Source organism: Podarcis raffonei, chromosome 14, assembly GCF_027172205.1.
Source record: "Podarcis raffonei isolate rPodRaf1 chromosome 14, rPodRaf1.pri, whole genome shotgun sequence".
Lineage (NCBI taxonomy): Eukaryota > Metazoa > Chordata > Lepidosauria > Squamata > Lacertidae > Podarcis > Podarcis raffonei.
Window position 1 is genome coordinate 2,277,883 of NC_070615.1, and position 14,457 is coordinate 2,292,339.

Below are 14,457 nucleotides of genomic sequence, written 5' to 3' on the forward strand. Positions count from 1 at the left end.
TCTTACCCCCATGCAGCAATTGCTGAGACTGAAGGTCCCTGCCTCCCCACAGCTGCCTGTCCCCTCTGTCCCCCAAGTAATCTAAGACGGTGCCTACGTGAAGCTAACTTCTCTGCAACCCTCTTCATGCCTCTCCTGGTTCTTGGAGACTAGGGGGGAGAGGAGCTGGTCGTAGCAGAAGGGAGAGACACCCGTGCCTCTTCACCAGCCTGACTCCTCTCTGCCTCTTGGCCTCCCTCCTCTCCAGCTTCAGCTTCAGCTTCTGCCTCTGATTCTGGACTTCTTCTCACAAACTCCCCCCCCCCCACTCACTAAGCCTTGTTACCTCTTCTGCTTCTAACACCTCCTCCCAGTCTCCTTCCTCTGACCACCCATCACTGTCCCACCACCCCTTTCCGGGCTCTGAACCTTCTTCCCTTGGGGGTTCCCCTGCTGGCACCTCCCACCACCCCTCTGCATCCAGCCAGTCTGTAGCAGGTACGGGGGGGGGAGGGGGGAGCCCTGTTGTGCTAGTGGGAATCCTGGTACTGGTTTCCACTAGCACATCTGGTTTGTTGAAATTGGCCCTCTAAAAAACCAAGATGCTGGAGAGCTGGAGCCTCACCCACAGCCTGTCTTGAAGTACACTCAGCCAAGCAGAAAGGGGGGGTGTAGGGTGATCTGGGTGTAATGTGGGGGAATTAGAAAGGGGGACAGCTAGCAAGGAGACAGAAGAAAGCAAGAGGGCACAGGGGCCAGGAGAGAGAGAAGGCACACCCTCATAGAAGTTTGGCCCAGCAAGAGATCTTCTTGAACAGAGGTGGAGAGTATTTTCAGCCCAAGGGGGTCACATCCCCTTCTGGGGGCCACATAACAGTGGTGGGTGTGGCCAGAGTAATATGTAAAAGTTACATTTGCACAGTAGTTCCTGCGCATGTGTGTGCACACACACACCTATCCTACGGGGAGCCAAAGTGTTTATTAGAGTTCAAGGGCCCAATCCAGGCAGGAAAAAACACTCAAGCAGGGTGTGAAGCAGGGCCTGTAGCAGATGTGGCTGAGGAAGGGCTGTGGCCTGAGGAAGAGTCCCAAAGGCCAGAGAGACTTGGAGGGGCCTCCCCCCTGCTCTTGAATGCACATGTCCCCCCATTACGACTTATTTTTATTTAATCCAAACTAAAATAAATTTCCAATAGTTCAAAATAATTGGGAGTAATAATGAAAAGAACCACAAACCAGTGTCCAGGGCAGTTCATTGGCTTAAGGGCAAACATTTCCTTCTCAGCCTCAAAAGAAAACATGTTGTCACTGTAGTGCTGCCAGTGGCCAGAAGCCTGCCACAGTTTACTGTTGTAGATATTAGGAGACACAACCTCTGTGAAGTTACGCCGGTGATATTCTTCCTGCACAAGGAAACCAAATTCTTAATAAGCAGTAGGCAAACACACACAAACCAATTCTTGCTCTTTAAAGTATTTGCATTATTAATGATTTGATTTATTCCCAGCCTTCACCCTAAGGTCCCAAGTCAGGTCACAATTTAAAGTACAGTACTAAAAACGCTACTAAAAAACTAAATGAAAAACTAAAATGGTACTAAAAACCACATCAAATGCCTGGCAAAGAGGTACATCCTTGTCACCTTAATTTATTCTACACTTGCAAACAGGAATAGCCTTGCTGATCAGACCATTTAATAAGCATGTCGATACTTCTACACTCAAAGCTCATACCTGCTTGGAATTTATAACACTTTTATCCTACCCTTCCTCAAAAAGTGTTGAGAGGGTGGTGTACACACACTCCAAATTTCATCCTCACAGTAACCCTGTGAGGAAGGTTAGGTGAACAGATGGTGACTGAGCCAGTATTGCGCACTAAGCTTCATGGCAGAGTGGGAATTTAAAGCTGGGCCACTCTAATCCCTACCACTGCTCTTCAGTGGCACCACCTACAAAATGTCACGGTTTGTAGAGTTCCTGCTCTGGGCTCCAGCCCATCAGCCATGCCACTTTCTAGAATACTCCATTCTGCACTCCAGCAGCCAGCCAGTATCTTGTAGCCTCTGAGCCTGCTCAGGCCTCACTGGGCTGTTCTTTGGAGTCCCTCCCCCTCTTTAGGGTTCCTTTTCTCCTATAGGTTGTTTTGTACTTCTGAAAGACTCAAGTCAGCTCGTATTTGCTTCTTCCAGGTGGGCAACACTGTTTGGGTTAAATAAAGATCCAGGCCATAACAACCATATAATTAAATAAATAAGTAGCAACCAATGTCCATTTCTCTGCAGGAAAAAAAATATTTTATAACAATTTCAAATTAGTAAATGTCACTTACTTTGATAAAATCCATGAGTATATTATAAATAAAGGCACCTCTGGGCAGAAAGAAACAACTTCCTGGACTCAGTTCATGGAAGAAGAAGAGTTCTTGTTCCTGTATCCGCACAATCAAACATCAGAAGTTAAAAGAAGACAGAAATGAGGCTTCTGGTCTCTGCAAGATGGCGAATGGAGCACAGATCTGATCGCTCTGACAGATCTGAGCCCCATGGAGAGTCAGGGGGAAACGCCAAGGCGAGGCGTACCCCCACAAAAAGTCTTGAGAGGGTCGTGCAGCCATGGCAGCAATGCATCTCCGCGGGAGCGAAGCCTTAACGCTTCGGCCACCAGCAGAGATTTTCCATAACCAACATTCAAACTGATGGAAATGTAAGAAGATTCACTATTGAAATTAATTAAGCTTAATTCGGTGCCAGACGAAGGATTAAAAAGGAAGTCTGTTCTTCATCTTCTGGGTAATTAACTGTACATGGAAAAAATGGCAAGTGGAAAACTTTATCTTATTTGATATTTACGGTGTGGGCCTGCTGATGGGAGAATTCAAAGCAACTGAAACCCATTCTTTATTGTTTGACATTGCTACGGGATTTTAGAGACTTGGTATTTGTGTATGGAAAAGGGAAGGTAGTGCCAGGACTCTGACAACACCTGAGAGCCCTTACGCAGCCCTTCCAAAGCTTTTCCTCAGTTGCAAGGGGGGAAAGGTTAAGGCAACTGAAATCCACTCTTCTTGGCTTGTTATCGATACTGGAGTATAAAAAGGGAAACTGCATTTTGAACGGCAGCTGCCGTTAAAACTGAACTCAGCAGAGGAAATTTGAATTAAGACAATTAAAGTACTCTGTTGGGGGAATATAAGATAGACATATCTTGGCTGGAGGGATTTACAGAGCACTGAACTCAGTTTCCTGTATATAAATTGGAATTTTAAGGAGAAAAAAATCTGGAAAGGGAGGTTGATATGCCTATTTATAAGGATCTTCAAGTGCTGCAACTCTACATTCTACCCTGAGACATTTTAGAAAATTGGATACTGAGTTTAGTACTCTCTCTCCTGGACAATTAAGTGGTAATTCTTATGGATATATTGTTTCAGTCTCTTCTTTAAGGTAGATATTTGTTATATATGAATATCAACTTTAAATTTAGTTTTCATGTTAAATTGCATATGTGTATAAACGGGTCTAAAGAAGGGGGGTAGTGGGAAAGCACAGAAACTGTTTATTGGGAACTTACACTGAATGGCCTTGAAACTGATAAGGTGGTGGTGAAAACTGGATGTTTTGAGAACAACAGAAAGACAAAAATATGACAGTGATTAAACAGTCAGAGTTGAGTCTGAATAGAAGGGCCCAAGTACAGGACCCGGGGGATAAACCTCAATCTGAATTGGAAAAAGATTTCATGAAAGAGATGAGGGAAATTATGGCTAAAATAACAGAGGAGTTTACAACCTGAATGGATCAAATCATTAAAAGGGTGACAGAACCGACTGAAACAATAGAGTCTTGGACAGGGAGAATTGAGGAAGGGGATATTCCTAGGCAAAGTTGGAAAGGAAGCCTGAACACTGGGAAAAGATGACTGCTATGAAGTCCAAAAGAACAGGGTAGATTTGGAAGTTTTGTGGTTTAGGCAGAAAACCCTTGAGGAGGCCTTGGTGAAAGTACAACCTCTGAGACTGTTTGAAGTTTGGAGGGAAGGCGAGCTGGAACCTGCCTCAACTGACAGATGTTTTCTGATGAAATTTAAGTACGCCAAAGTTAGGAAAAAGAATGGGAAATGGTCTTGGAAAAAGTTATTGTTTATGTGCAAAATATTGTAGATATTGGTACATTACCAGGCTTTGATTAAACGCTTGCAATTAGTAGATATGGGGATAAAATTAGAAGAAAAAATAATAGTTAAACACAGATGTGGAATGCGGAAAGTTGGTTTAAATGAAACTCTAGACGCTTAAATAACATCTGTGTAAATGATTTGAAGTGTTAGTAAGTTTTGATTAACTACGGGTAATTATTAGAAAATTGGATAAATGGATATGGAAATGTAAGAGAATTTTGTTTATATAAAGAACCAGAAGAGGGGGTGGAGGGAAGTCCAGAGATTCCTGGAATCTCGGAAAAAAAGGTTTTGAAAAGATACTGCTGTACATGGGGATTGGGGGGTAAAAATGTTCTTTTTTACTAATGTTAATGTGGAATTAAATTGTGAAAAAGAATAAAAAATTATTTAACAAAAAGAAGACAACAAATAATCATTATTCTGTGCAGCCATGCAATGCAAACATGTCATTCAACTGACTTATTTTTCTACAGTGAAATCAAGCTGGCATGGAGGTGGATTTCCACTCTCTGCTGTCAAAAACTTTCCCTTTCAGCAGCACCTTGCAAGGTGCTTTGAAATCCCTACTTCAAGACTTCAATATATATTGCATAGGGGGTCAAATTTGGCCCTCAAGACAGATCTGGATAAGAGAGCCAAAAACGTTCCTCCACCTTGCTTCTCTTTTAACCCTCATGTCAGAAAGCTGCTTCACACTTGAACACAGCTGCACAATGCTGGACTGCCCATTGTTGTTCTTAAATGACAGCACACCTAGAGTTGCAATAGTCCTGAGTTTCAGTCTTGAGTCAACCCCCACTCCTGAAAACACGGCAACTGTTCTGCAGTGTACACTTTTAACACTTCTAGGGAGCCAAAACAATAAAAGGACTCATATGTCACATTAAAAACCAATATTTATTGCTGCATTTGTTCCATATGTATTGCATCTGACAAAGAAACTAGTCCACAAAGGCTTCTGCTGCAATAAATATGTTAGTCTTAGATAAAAAATGTTTCAAAGCCAAGAGAATGCATACAAACCATACTTTGCCAATTTTCCTGTGATCACGATTTTTGGCTTCCTCCTGGACCTTCTCCCACTCTTTCATCATTTTGTTTTCCGGAAAAGATATTCCATAAATTCTCTGCAGTGTTTCCATGTCAGCCTTTCCCTCCCAATAAGTGGAGGAATTCTGTTGTTGAAAGAGTTACCCCAAATGTAAGTACATTGCAAGAAAAAAATGTAATCTGAGCCATTTGTAGGAAATAAACCATCTCAGATTGCCCAGTAATTCTTTATGAAACTAAGCCTGCAATCCTGTGCATTATTTACTTCTGCTTAAACCCCACTGAATACAGTCTGACAGTGATATTCATTCCTTTAGGTCTCCTGCTGCCCCCATATGCCTGGAACTTCCTCTGAAAGCTCCTGTGAGATGCACCCCCTCTCCCTCCAAACCCACCTTTTCTGCAGGGAAGCTCAAAGAAGCGCTAGGAGCGACCAAGTCACCAGGGATCCCATCTGCCCAAATAAATTAGTGGCTCCCACCTACTGAGGTGACAGATGTCCCAAAGGTTACAAGAATACCTAGAAGAAACCCTCTGCAGCAGACACTAGGTAAAGGTTTACAGAGAAATTTGTCACTTGAAGCTTTTAGGGTTAGAAATAATCATTTAAAAGGTTTGATTTCTTTATTACATAAAATGTTAATAAATATTTCATTTCAGTCTGCTCAGAATCAGAGACTCTGGTGAGAACTCAACTGAGATACTCCAGTGGAAGAGGAGTGGTGGAAAGAATTTTGGCTTAAATCACCTTCTAAGTCTGTCTGCTCAAACAAGAGAAATCTCACTGAAGCCAGTTCATGGCTGGTACTTTATGCCTAGGCAGCTTTCATTTACCTTGTGTGGCCAGCAGCTCACCCATGTGCTGGAGGGGTGTTAAATTACTGGCACTAAAGAGACATGTGGGACGCGGGTGGCGCTGTGGGTTAAATCACAGAGCCTAGGACTTGCCGATCAGAAGGTCGGCGGTTCGAATCCCCACGACGGGGTGAGCTCCCATTGCTCAGTCCCTGCTCCTGCCAACCTAGCAGTTCAAAAGCACGTCAAAGTGCAAGTAGATAAATAGGTACCCCTCCAGATGGAAGGTAAACGGCATTTCCGTGTGCTGCTCTGGTTCGCCAGAAGCGGCTTAGTCATGCTGGCCACAAACCCGGAAGCTATATGCTGGCTCCCTCGGCCTATAGAGCGAGATGAGCGCGCAACCCCAGAGTCGGTCATGACTGGACCTAATGGTCAGGGGTCCCTTTACCTTTATAGAGACATGTGGCGGGACTGCCCTAAGGTTGCAGAATTTTGGTGTAAATTCTTCAGTGACCATTTCTTTAATTACAAACCAGACAGTAACTCCATCGCCTTATTTATATTATTGAATCAAAGAGAAGGAAGCAGATTTACAAAGTAAAGAGCTTACTTTACATTTATTAACACTACACAGGCAGCTTTCGCAAAATTTTGGAAGACATTTGGTTTGCCTACTTTAGAATACTGGTTTACAAAAGTATGGCAGACAGTCCTCCTCAAAAAGATTTCTCATTAAACTAAAAGTACCCAGAGGACCAATTACAAATAACTTTTCTTTTGCCAAATGGTATCATTTTATTTCATATACAAATTAGGAAGCTCATGGCCAGATGGTTCCTTTGGCATATGCCAAGATATGGATCTTGTGATTCCAAGAACAGAAAGTGGGGTTCTTATATTTGTTTTTCGTAACAAGCCAGCAAACATAATGATAAATGTATATATATCATAACTCTGCTATGACCAACCGTTTAAACAAATATACACTGCAAGTTTCCCCCCTCCTGTTTGTGAAGGTACTGGTTATTATTTGCTTCTCCCCCCCCCCCCCGTTTCTCTTTGACCCTGTATCTTGTTTCTTTCTATTTTCCTTAAAAAACTCAACAGAAGTATTTTGAAAATAACAATTCAGTGGTTTACACATCAACCACCACATTCAATTCTATCAATACGAAAAGTCCCCACCTCAAAAAAACAATGTTTAATATACAGTGGTACCTTGGGTTAAGAACTTAATTCGTGGGGCTCCGCTAGGGGCGCCGCAAAAGATGGCTGACAATACCATCTCTCCAGCTCCTACGAGGCAATTTAGAGGCTGAAATGGGAGTAATCCCAAATTCTTCCCGGTGGAAGGGAAGATGCAGTCTCATCCACGGATGCCCACAAACCACCCCCGAGTTCGTAAAGAAGGAGGGGTTGGGGGCACTGGATGGAAAGCCCTCGAGGGAGTTCGGATCTCCTGGACGCTGTCTTCGTGAGCGCTCCCAGTTCCATTTCTTAAGATAAAAAATTTGATTTAAGATCTTGGACATGCTTCGGGTGAAGAAAGGGTAATTAATCTGCCAATTAAGCCAGCCACTGAGGAGCCAAGAGTGATGGAGAGGAAGAAAGATAACATCAAAGAATAAGATCTAAGCCGGTATGTTGGAATGGAATGGAAAGGAGGGGGGATAAAACTTTTTCTTTTTCTACTATGATAATACCTAACAACCCCCCCCCCCCGAAGAACCATCTATATTACTTATAGCAAGTGAGACTGGAAAATATAAACTGTGTGGAATTAACAATACTAATTAAAGCCTTTGTTCTTTGAAATATTCGGAAGAAGATAATAGACTCTCCTGTGACGCACTATTTAATTGGGATCCGCCATTATGGGATAGACTGTATTGCAGAGATAAATCGTCATAGGGGGAGGCGAGCTCTTAATTTGTTGTTATATCTTTACTTTAAGTCCGATTTGGCAAACCTCCCCTGGAAAGACTAATGTTTGATGCAGCCAGTCTGAGAAAATTAACGAGCAAACACCTAGATTTTATTTCATCGGAACTAAGAGAAGATGGCATCTGCCACCAGAGAACGACTTTTGGATTGATTTAGCATAAACATCAGCGTGTGAGGACATACTGCAAATAACAGACTTACCAGCTGCAAAAAAAAAAAAAAGGAGAGTCATAGAAAGTTCACACAGAAGTATATTATCGTTCACTTCAACTCGCCTGTGGAAATAACTCAGAGGCCATGAAAGGAGGAGGATAACAACAGGAGGATTTAAACAAAGGACTATTGGAAACTCAAGGCAGTAAAAACATAATATGGTTGGACCCCACTGAACTTGAAGCACGGGAAGCCCCAACAAAAAAATTATAATTTGGCAAAATATTTGGACTTTATGATATGTATTTGTATAATTTGGAATATTTCATGTGATCTGATTGGATTGTTAAAATGGAAAACTTAATAAAAATTATTATATAAAAAAAGAACTTAATTTGTTCTGGAGGTCCATTCTTAACCTGAAACTGTTCTTAACCTGAGGCACCACTTTAGCTAATGGGGCTGTGCCACCACCGTTCAATTTCTGTTCTCATCCTGAAGCAAAGTTCTTAACCCGAGGTACTATTTCTGGGTTAGCGGAGTCTGTAACCTGAAGCATCTGTAACCTGAAGCGTCTCTAACCCGAGGTACCACTGTAGTTATAGGGATTGCAAAGCTGAGGCAATATTATTTGTTTGTTCTGAAATAGAAAAAAGTGTTTAAACAGCCAAGCAATACAACAGCCTTTGGAAGATGAGGGGACCGTCACACAGTACCATACAAACTGCATTCCATATTTTTTGATGTACAGTCCAAGTTTACTACAAAGCAACCCCATTTCAACACAAGGGAGCTTACTCCCTGCTATAAGGGTGTTTCACTCTTGAAAATCCTAATCTTTAAAGGGCTTGCTTACCTTAAAAATCTTTAAGGCCTTAATTTTTCCAGTATGCCTCACATGAGGGCCTCTGCACAAGTCAATCAGCGGACCACACCTATTAGAAGATTATAAAGGTTAAGATGCAATTAGAAAAAATCAGGTTCCCAGTTCATTTAAGTCTATAGCCAATCAAAAGGCAATCCACTCTGAACTTTGTCACACATGCAGTTGTGTTAATCTGAACTTCTTGCACTTAAAATGAACCTGAGGCATCACACCAAGCCATGGTTTGTGCTTCCAAAAATGTAACTGGGAACCAGGCTTTGTGGCTGCTTGTTTGCTTTTGTTTTGCATCCTTGCAGTGCTTGTTCTCAGGTGTGCCCCTCTCCATGGTGCAGCAGCTTCTAAGGTGGAGCAACAGCTTATAACTACAGCTTTTCAATTCAGACATTCCAAAATACAGCTCAAAACCACTGTCTACAAAATCCACCTCAAACCATAGCTTCCATTTCTGATTGCATTGCACAAACTGTTGACGTAGGGATCATAATGAATCTTTGTTATGCTTCCCTTTAGCGTGATGTATGAACCTGTATGTGTATATTGTATACTACAGATTATATGTTTAATTGAAACAAAAGAACTTCACGAAACTGCATTTACAGTGGTACCTCAGGTTAAGTACTTAATTCGTTCCAGAAGTCCGTTCTTAACCTGAAACTGTTCTTAACCTGAAGCAAAGTTCTTAACCCGAGGTACTATTTCTGGGTTAGCGGAGTCTGTAACCTGAAGTGTATGTAACCTGAAGCATACGTAACCCGAGGTACCACTATACTGATCCTTGCCTCACTTGAACCTCCTTTTGTAGAGTTTAGCCTGTCAGATCTGTGCAGCAGCAACCTGCCTTTTGCTTACCATAATGCACCATGTACACTGATGGTGTGATCAAAGAAGCATCATAGAATTGTAGAGTTGGAAGGGACCTTGGGGGCCATCTAGTCCAACCCCCTGCAATGTGGGAATCTGAGTCAAAGCATCCATGTCAGATGGCCATTCTGCTTAAAAACCTCCAAGGAAGGGGAGTCCACAACCCCCTGAGGGAGACTGTTCCACTGCCAAACAGCTCTTACTATCAGAAAGTTTTCCCTGATGTTTAGTTGGAATCACCTTACATGTAACTTGAAGCCACTGGTTTGGGTACGGTAATACCCTCCAGATCAGGAGAAAACAAGCTTGTTCCCTCCTCCATGATGTATGTTATAAGCAATAATAATAAAGCAACTATGTTCTCATTATATATACAGTATATTTTTTTCTAAATTTGAGCATATAATTTTCTCTCAAAATTTAAAATTACATACATCTTACAAATGCCTTCTTCCTAAGTATTTAAAAAAATAGCACATTTGAAAGTTTGAGTCAAAACTGCGCATCCTTTTACCTGTACACTGTAGTTGTTGGTGTGTCAACCTTGTCATTCAAAATTCGGCATTTAAACTGGTTATACTATGCAGAAGAGAAGCAAAAAGGTAAGGGAGGAAACAAAATGAGAATTTGAATTTTCTTGAACAAGCATGAAGCCATATACTAGCCTTCTGCAACCTGGTGCCCTGGAGATGTCACAGACTACAACTCTGATCACCTCTACTGAGTGTGGCCAATGGTCAGGCATGATGGGAGTTGCAGTCTGGGCTGCCTTATTCTGGCAGACCACTGGCCTACCTCACTTCCTATTCTGACAAGCAGAAACTCCAGGGTGTTACTGTTGAATCTTTGTGAGCATCTTCTCAAACTCACAAGGTGTCCTGCAAGTTCCTCTGCGTGCTCCACTCTGCAAGTTGTCAAGCCTTTTGCGGAGACAATCACTGATGCAATAAACTCACTTCATGCCCATGGTTCAGGCAGTAAGGTTTATTGCCCGTTTACAGCTTAATGGTTCTGTACATCATTGGCCCATAAATCAGTCACTAGCATGCTGCTAGGACGGTCTGCATCTGGAGATGGTTCTCCCCCTCCCAGCAGGGAAAAGAGAAGAGCGAGAGAAATGAACAAACTCAGCTCTTTATCTCAGTCTCTGTATCTAGGCCCAAAGAGACACTGTGCAGAGCTTCATGCTTCTGACCCTGAAGCCACCTGCTTCTAGATTCTTTACATTGCACTGTGCAGATAAGGAATGGCTACTAGTTTCCGTTTCACATATACCTTTCACATACACAGTTACTCCATATCCTTTTGTAATTGAAAATGTCAGAGATTGAGCCTAGGACCTTCTGCCTCTACAGTACGGTCCCTCCTACATTCTTATTTAAAATGGGCACAGCAGCCGCCTTATTGTGCAGCCCTTGCAAGATTTCTGGATGCCTTGCTAAGAACTTCTTGAGTCCTTTCTTCAGACGTAGCCTGGGAAGATTGACATTCCTACCAGCCAGAGAGTATGTTACGAAACATGCAGGGGGAGCTAGACAGGGAAGAGATGGTTTGGCTGCATATTAGCTATATTAAGCACAGCTTCTTTCAGGACACAATTTCATCACAATTTAAAGAAGATGGCGAGGTCACCAGGGCCAAAGTAACTGCAGGCTAAAGCAGTCTCCTGCTTCTCAAACCAAGAACTGCTAACAGAAGCTGCTGCTCTGAAATAACTACAGGCTTAAGCTGCACACGGCCACTCACGGTGACTTTCTTTTCCTGCCCCAAGCAACATTTCAGGGAAAAAAGAGACTTTGTAGGACAGGGCTAGGGAAGAGTACTGTGGGCACGTACCTGATATGCGGAGCAAGGAGCATAAAAAATGGTTTGCAGCCTGTTGGGCAGGGAAGAGGAAACAGACAACTGAGAAGAAAACACTATTATCCCTAGAGTGGGATGGGGAACCTGTGGCCCTCCATAAGTTGTTGGGCTCAAACTCCCACCATCTCTGCCCACTGACTATGCTTGGAGGAGGGGGGTTATGTAAGCTAGAAGTCCAACAATGCTGGAAGAAGAGCCCCAGGTTCCCTATCTGTTAAGAAAGGAGAAAAGCAGCATTGAAAATATTTTCCCCTTTCCTGCCTGCTGTCTCCCTTGCACCCCTGACTGTGGAAAGTCAATGGTTTTGAGGGAGTATCTGCATTTACATGCTGTGGAAACAGCCAGCATGAGCAAGTACTAGTCTTCAGATTCCAAAGTTCAGAGCAACGTTTGCAGTGGATGATTTTGAACATTAGCAAACCCAGAGACTTACCTTAAACATATCCAGCAGGATTTCTTTGCGAACTTCTAGCCTTTCAAAAGGCTGCTTCTCTTTTATGATGTTTTTACACAGATTCTCCAGGGTTGGAAATTCTGTACTAGATACACCTCTAGAAAAAAGAAAGGCCAATGACCTTAAAGTGAAAGAGCATGTAGAGCAGCATGAAAGTTTATCATCCTCCATTACAAGCTGAAAATCCTATGCAGTTCTTTTTTTCACCATTGTATGGCAGTTTAAAGAAGATGGTCTTATTTATGACTAAAGTTCCTTTAAATTATAAACATGCAGCACAGCCCTAACTGTAGCACCCTGCTTGTGGTTAACGCTTAGCTGGAATGAAATATTCAACGCAGCAATAGAGAAATTAAAATAATAATTTATTTGTCAGACAAATAAATGAGAGACACAGTGGTATATGGTTACCAAAGCTCTGCCCACTCCAGCCCTGATGGTCAGCACTTATATTTCCTCAACCCAGCCCCCTTGCTCCTCCTTTGGCTGCCTCTGTCCAATCAGCCTGGTTGAAATTCCTATTGGCTGTTTGCTAGAACCAATCATAAAATATACACCCATTTCCTATTACCTTTTATGGGAGACAAAGAGCTATATTTCCTTCTATCCATAAATGGCAGACAAGTAGCCATATATCTTACATTTGCCCCAACAAGGCACCTTAATTACCAGATCACCTGTTGCCCCTGCATTCCAAAACAAATGGCTAAAACAGATGGCTCATGGTATTACATTCTATCTAAACAGAGATCTTGGGTTCACATTCTCACACACCATCAATGAAGTAAGAATCTAACACAAGAATCTAACATTTCTTACTTTCTAAATCCTTTGCATAATTACATTAAGCCAACAAATCTCATACATAACATAGATAGTGTGATGGGATGGTGAGCTGCTTGTGCGTAAAATCCTAGTCCCTCAGAGTTTGGCTAAGTCCACAAACCTCTGTCTGTGACGGAGCTCCTTAAGCATGGCTCCATCAGTCGCTCGTTGGATCGGACAGTGGGCGTTTACGGAACTTCTTCCAGCATAAAAGCTCCTTAACGGAAACGCGTCTTCTGGACTCTCGGCGTGACAGTTTCCGGCGAGGAGTGGGTGTCCCTATAGGAGGTCCTGAAACCTCCCCACTGTTCTCGCTTGAAGTGTCTCTGAGCCCTCCCTCCGACTCACTTTCCCTTGGAACTCCACTTCTCCCCCTGCTGGTTCCCTCCTCAGCTGAATGGTCTCTCTCACCCTCCGTGAGCCCTTTCACCTCCTGCGCCTCAGATGGCAGTTCCCTGACAGATAGTTTTTTAGAAGAAAAGGCCTTTGCAAAGTAAAGAGGAACTCAGTAAAAACAGCTTCAAAGAAGCCTCTTCAGTTTACACCCCCCCTTTCCCAGCCAGCTGCTTTTCCCATTAGCTCTTGCCCTTTAACTTTAGGAAAATATGGCTAGAGTCTGATGGGAGGCACATGGTATTATTTTCTGTTAAACAATAAATCTTACTATTTACCAACTCTTAGTGTTTTTGCAGCTTGATTGTATTCTGTAATATGTAGGGTCAGTATAACCTTTCCTCCCAGCCTGTAATTCCCTTTTACAACTTTGAGAAACTTGTCTCCTGTTACTGCTATAAATCAGGGGGGGGGGCCTTTTCAGGAGGATAAACAACTGCCAAAGTACTTAGCCAGCTGCTTTCTGCCTGGCATGAAACATACAAACATTTGCAAATATTTAAGCTCATTTTAAAATACAGGCCTTGATCAGATGCCTCATAACCATGTCTACTCAGAAGTAAGTACTACTGAATGCAATGGGGCTTCCTCCCAGATAACTGGGGTTAAGGTGGCAGCCTTAGTTTCTATACATTTAAATATATAAATAATGATGCATTTAAAGGGCAAACATTTTAATGAGCAATATAGACTTTTAATATTGATTTAATCATCTTGGATTTTGGGGACAGTGGCAAGGTTGATGTTTAGAAACCAGGAAAAAATTTGTTTATTTCCACATCTGTATGACCATTTAGCTCGCTTAGCTTTGCTCTGCACACATTACTGTGGTATGTTGTATTTTTGTTCTGGAGTGCCTTTGATCATTGTAAACCACCTTGGATACTATTGTTGGAAAAGCAAGGTATAAGGATTTTAATAAATAAAATACATTTTAAAATGTATGCAATCAAGACATTCAAGTGGCAAAGCTTTGCCTGGGCTATCATCTGAGCCTGCAGGTGGGGAGATTTTGCATGCATCAATTTTCCCTGAAAATAAAAAAATAGCTCCCAACACATAGGGAAAAA

General features: G+C 42.4%; 1 protein-coding gene across 2 annotated transcripts in view; it reads right to left on the bottom strand.

Moving 5' to 3' along the window:
- TARS3 (threonyl-tRNA synthetase 3) overlaps positions 1 to 14,457 on the bottom strand; it is a 30,422-nt gene that overhangs the window by 10,449 nt on the left and 5,516 nt on the right. For both annotated transcript variants that reach the window (XM_053363971.1, XM_053363972.1), the window contains exons 6-11: positions 12,149 to 12,266; positions 10,367 to 10,431; positions 8,962 to 9,040; positions 5,189 to 5,335; positions 2,311 to 2,409; positions 1,216 to 1,382 (exon numbers count right to left, since the gene is read on the bottom strand). In XM_053363971.1, the coding sequence (XP_053219946.1) occupies positions 1,216 to 1,382; positions 2,311 to 2,409; positions 5,189 to 5,335; positions 8,962 to 9,040; positions 10,367 to 10,431; positions 12,149 to 12,266 (675 nt within the window). The remainder of the gene's footprint in view (positions 1 to 1,215; positions 1,383 to 2,310; positions 2,410 to 5,188; positions 5,336 to 8,961; positions 9,041 to 10,366; positions 10,432 to 12,148; positions 12,267 to 14,457) is intronic.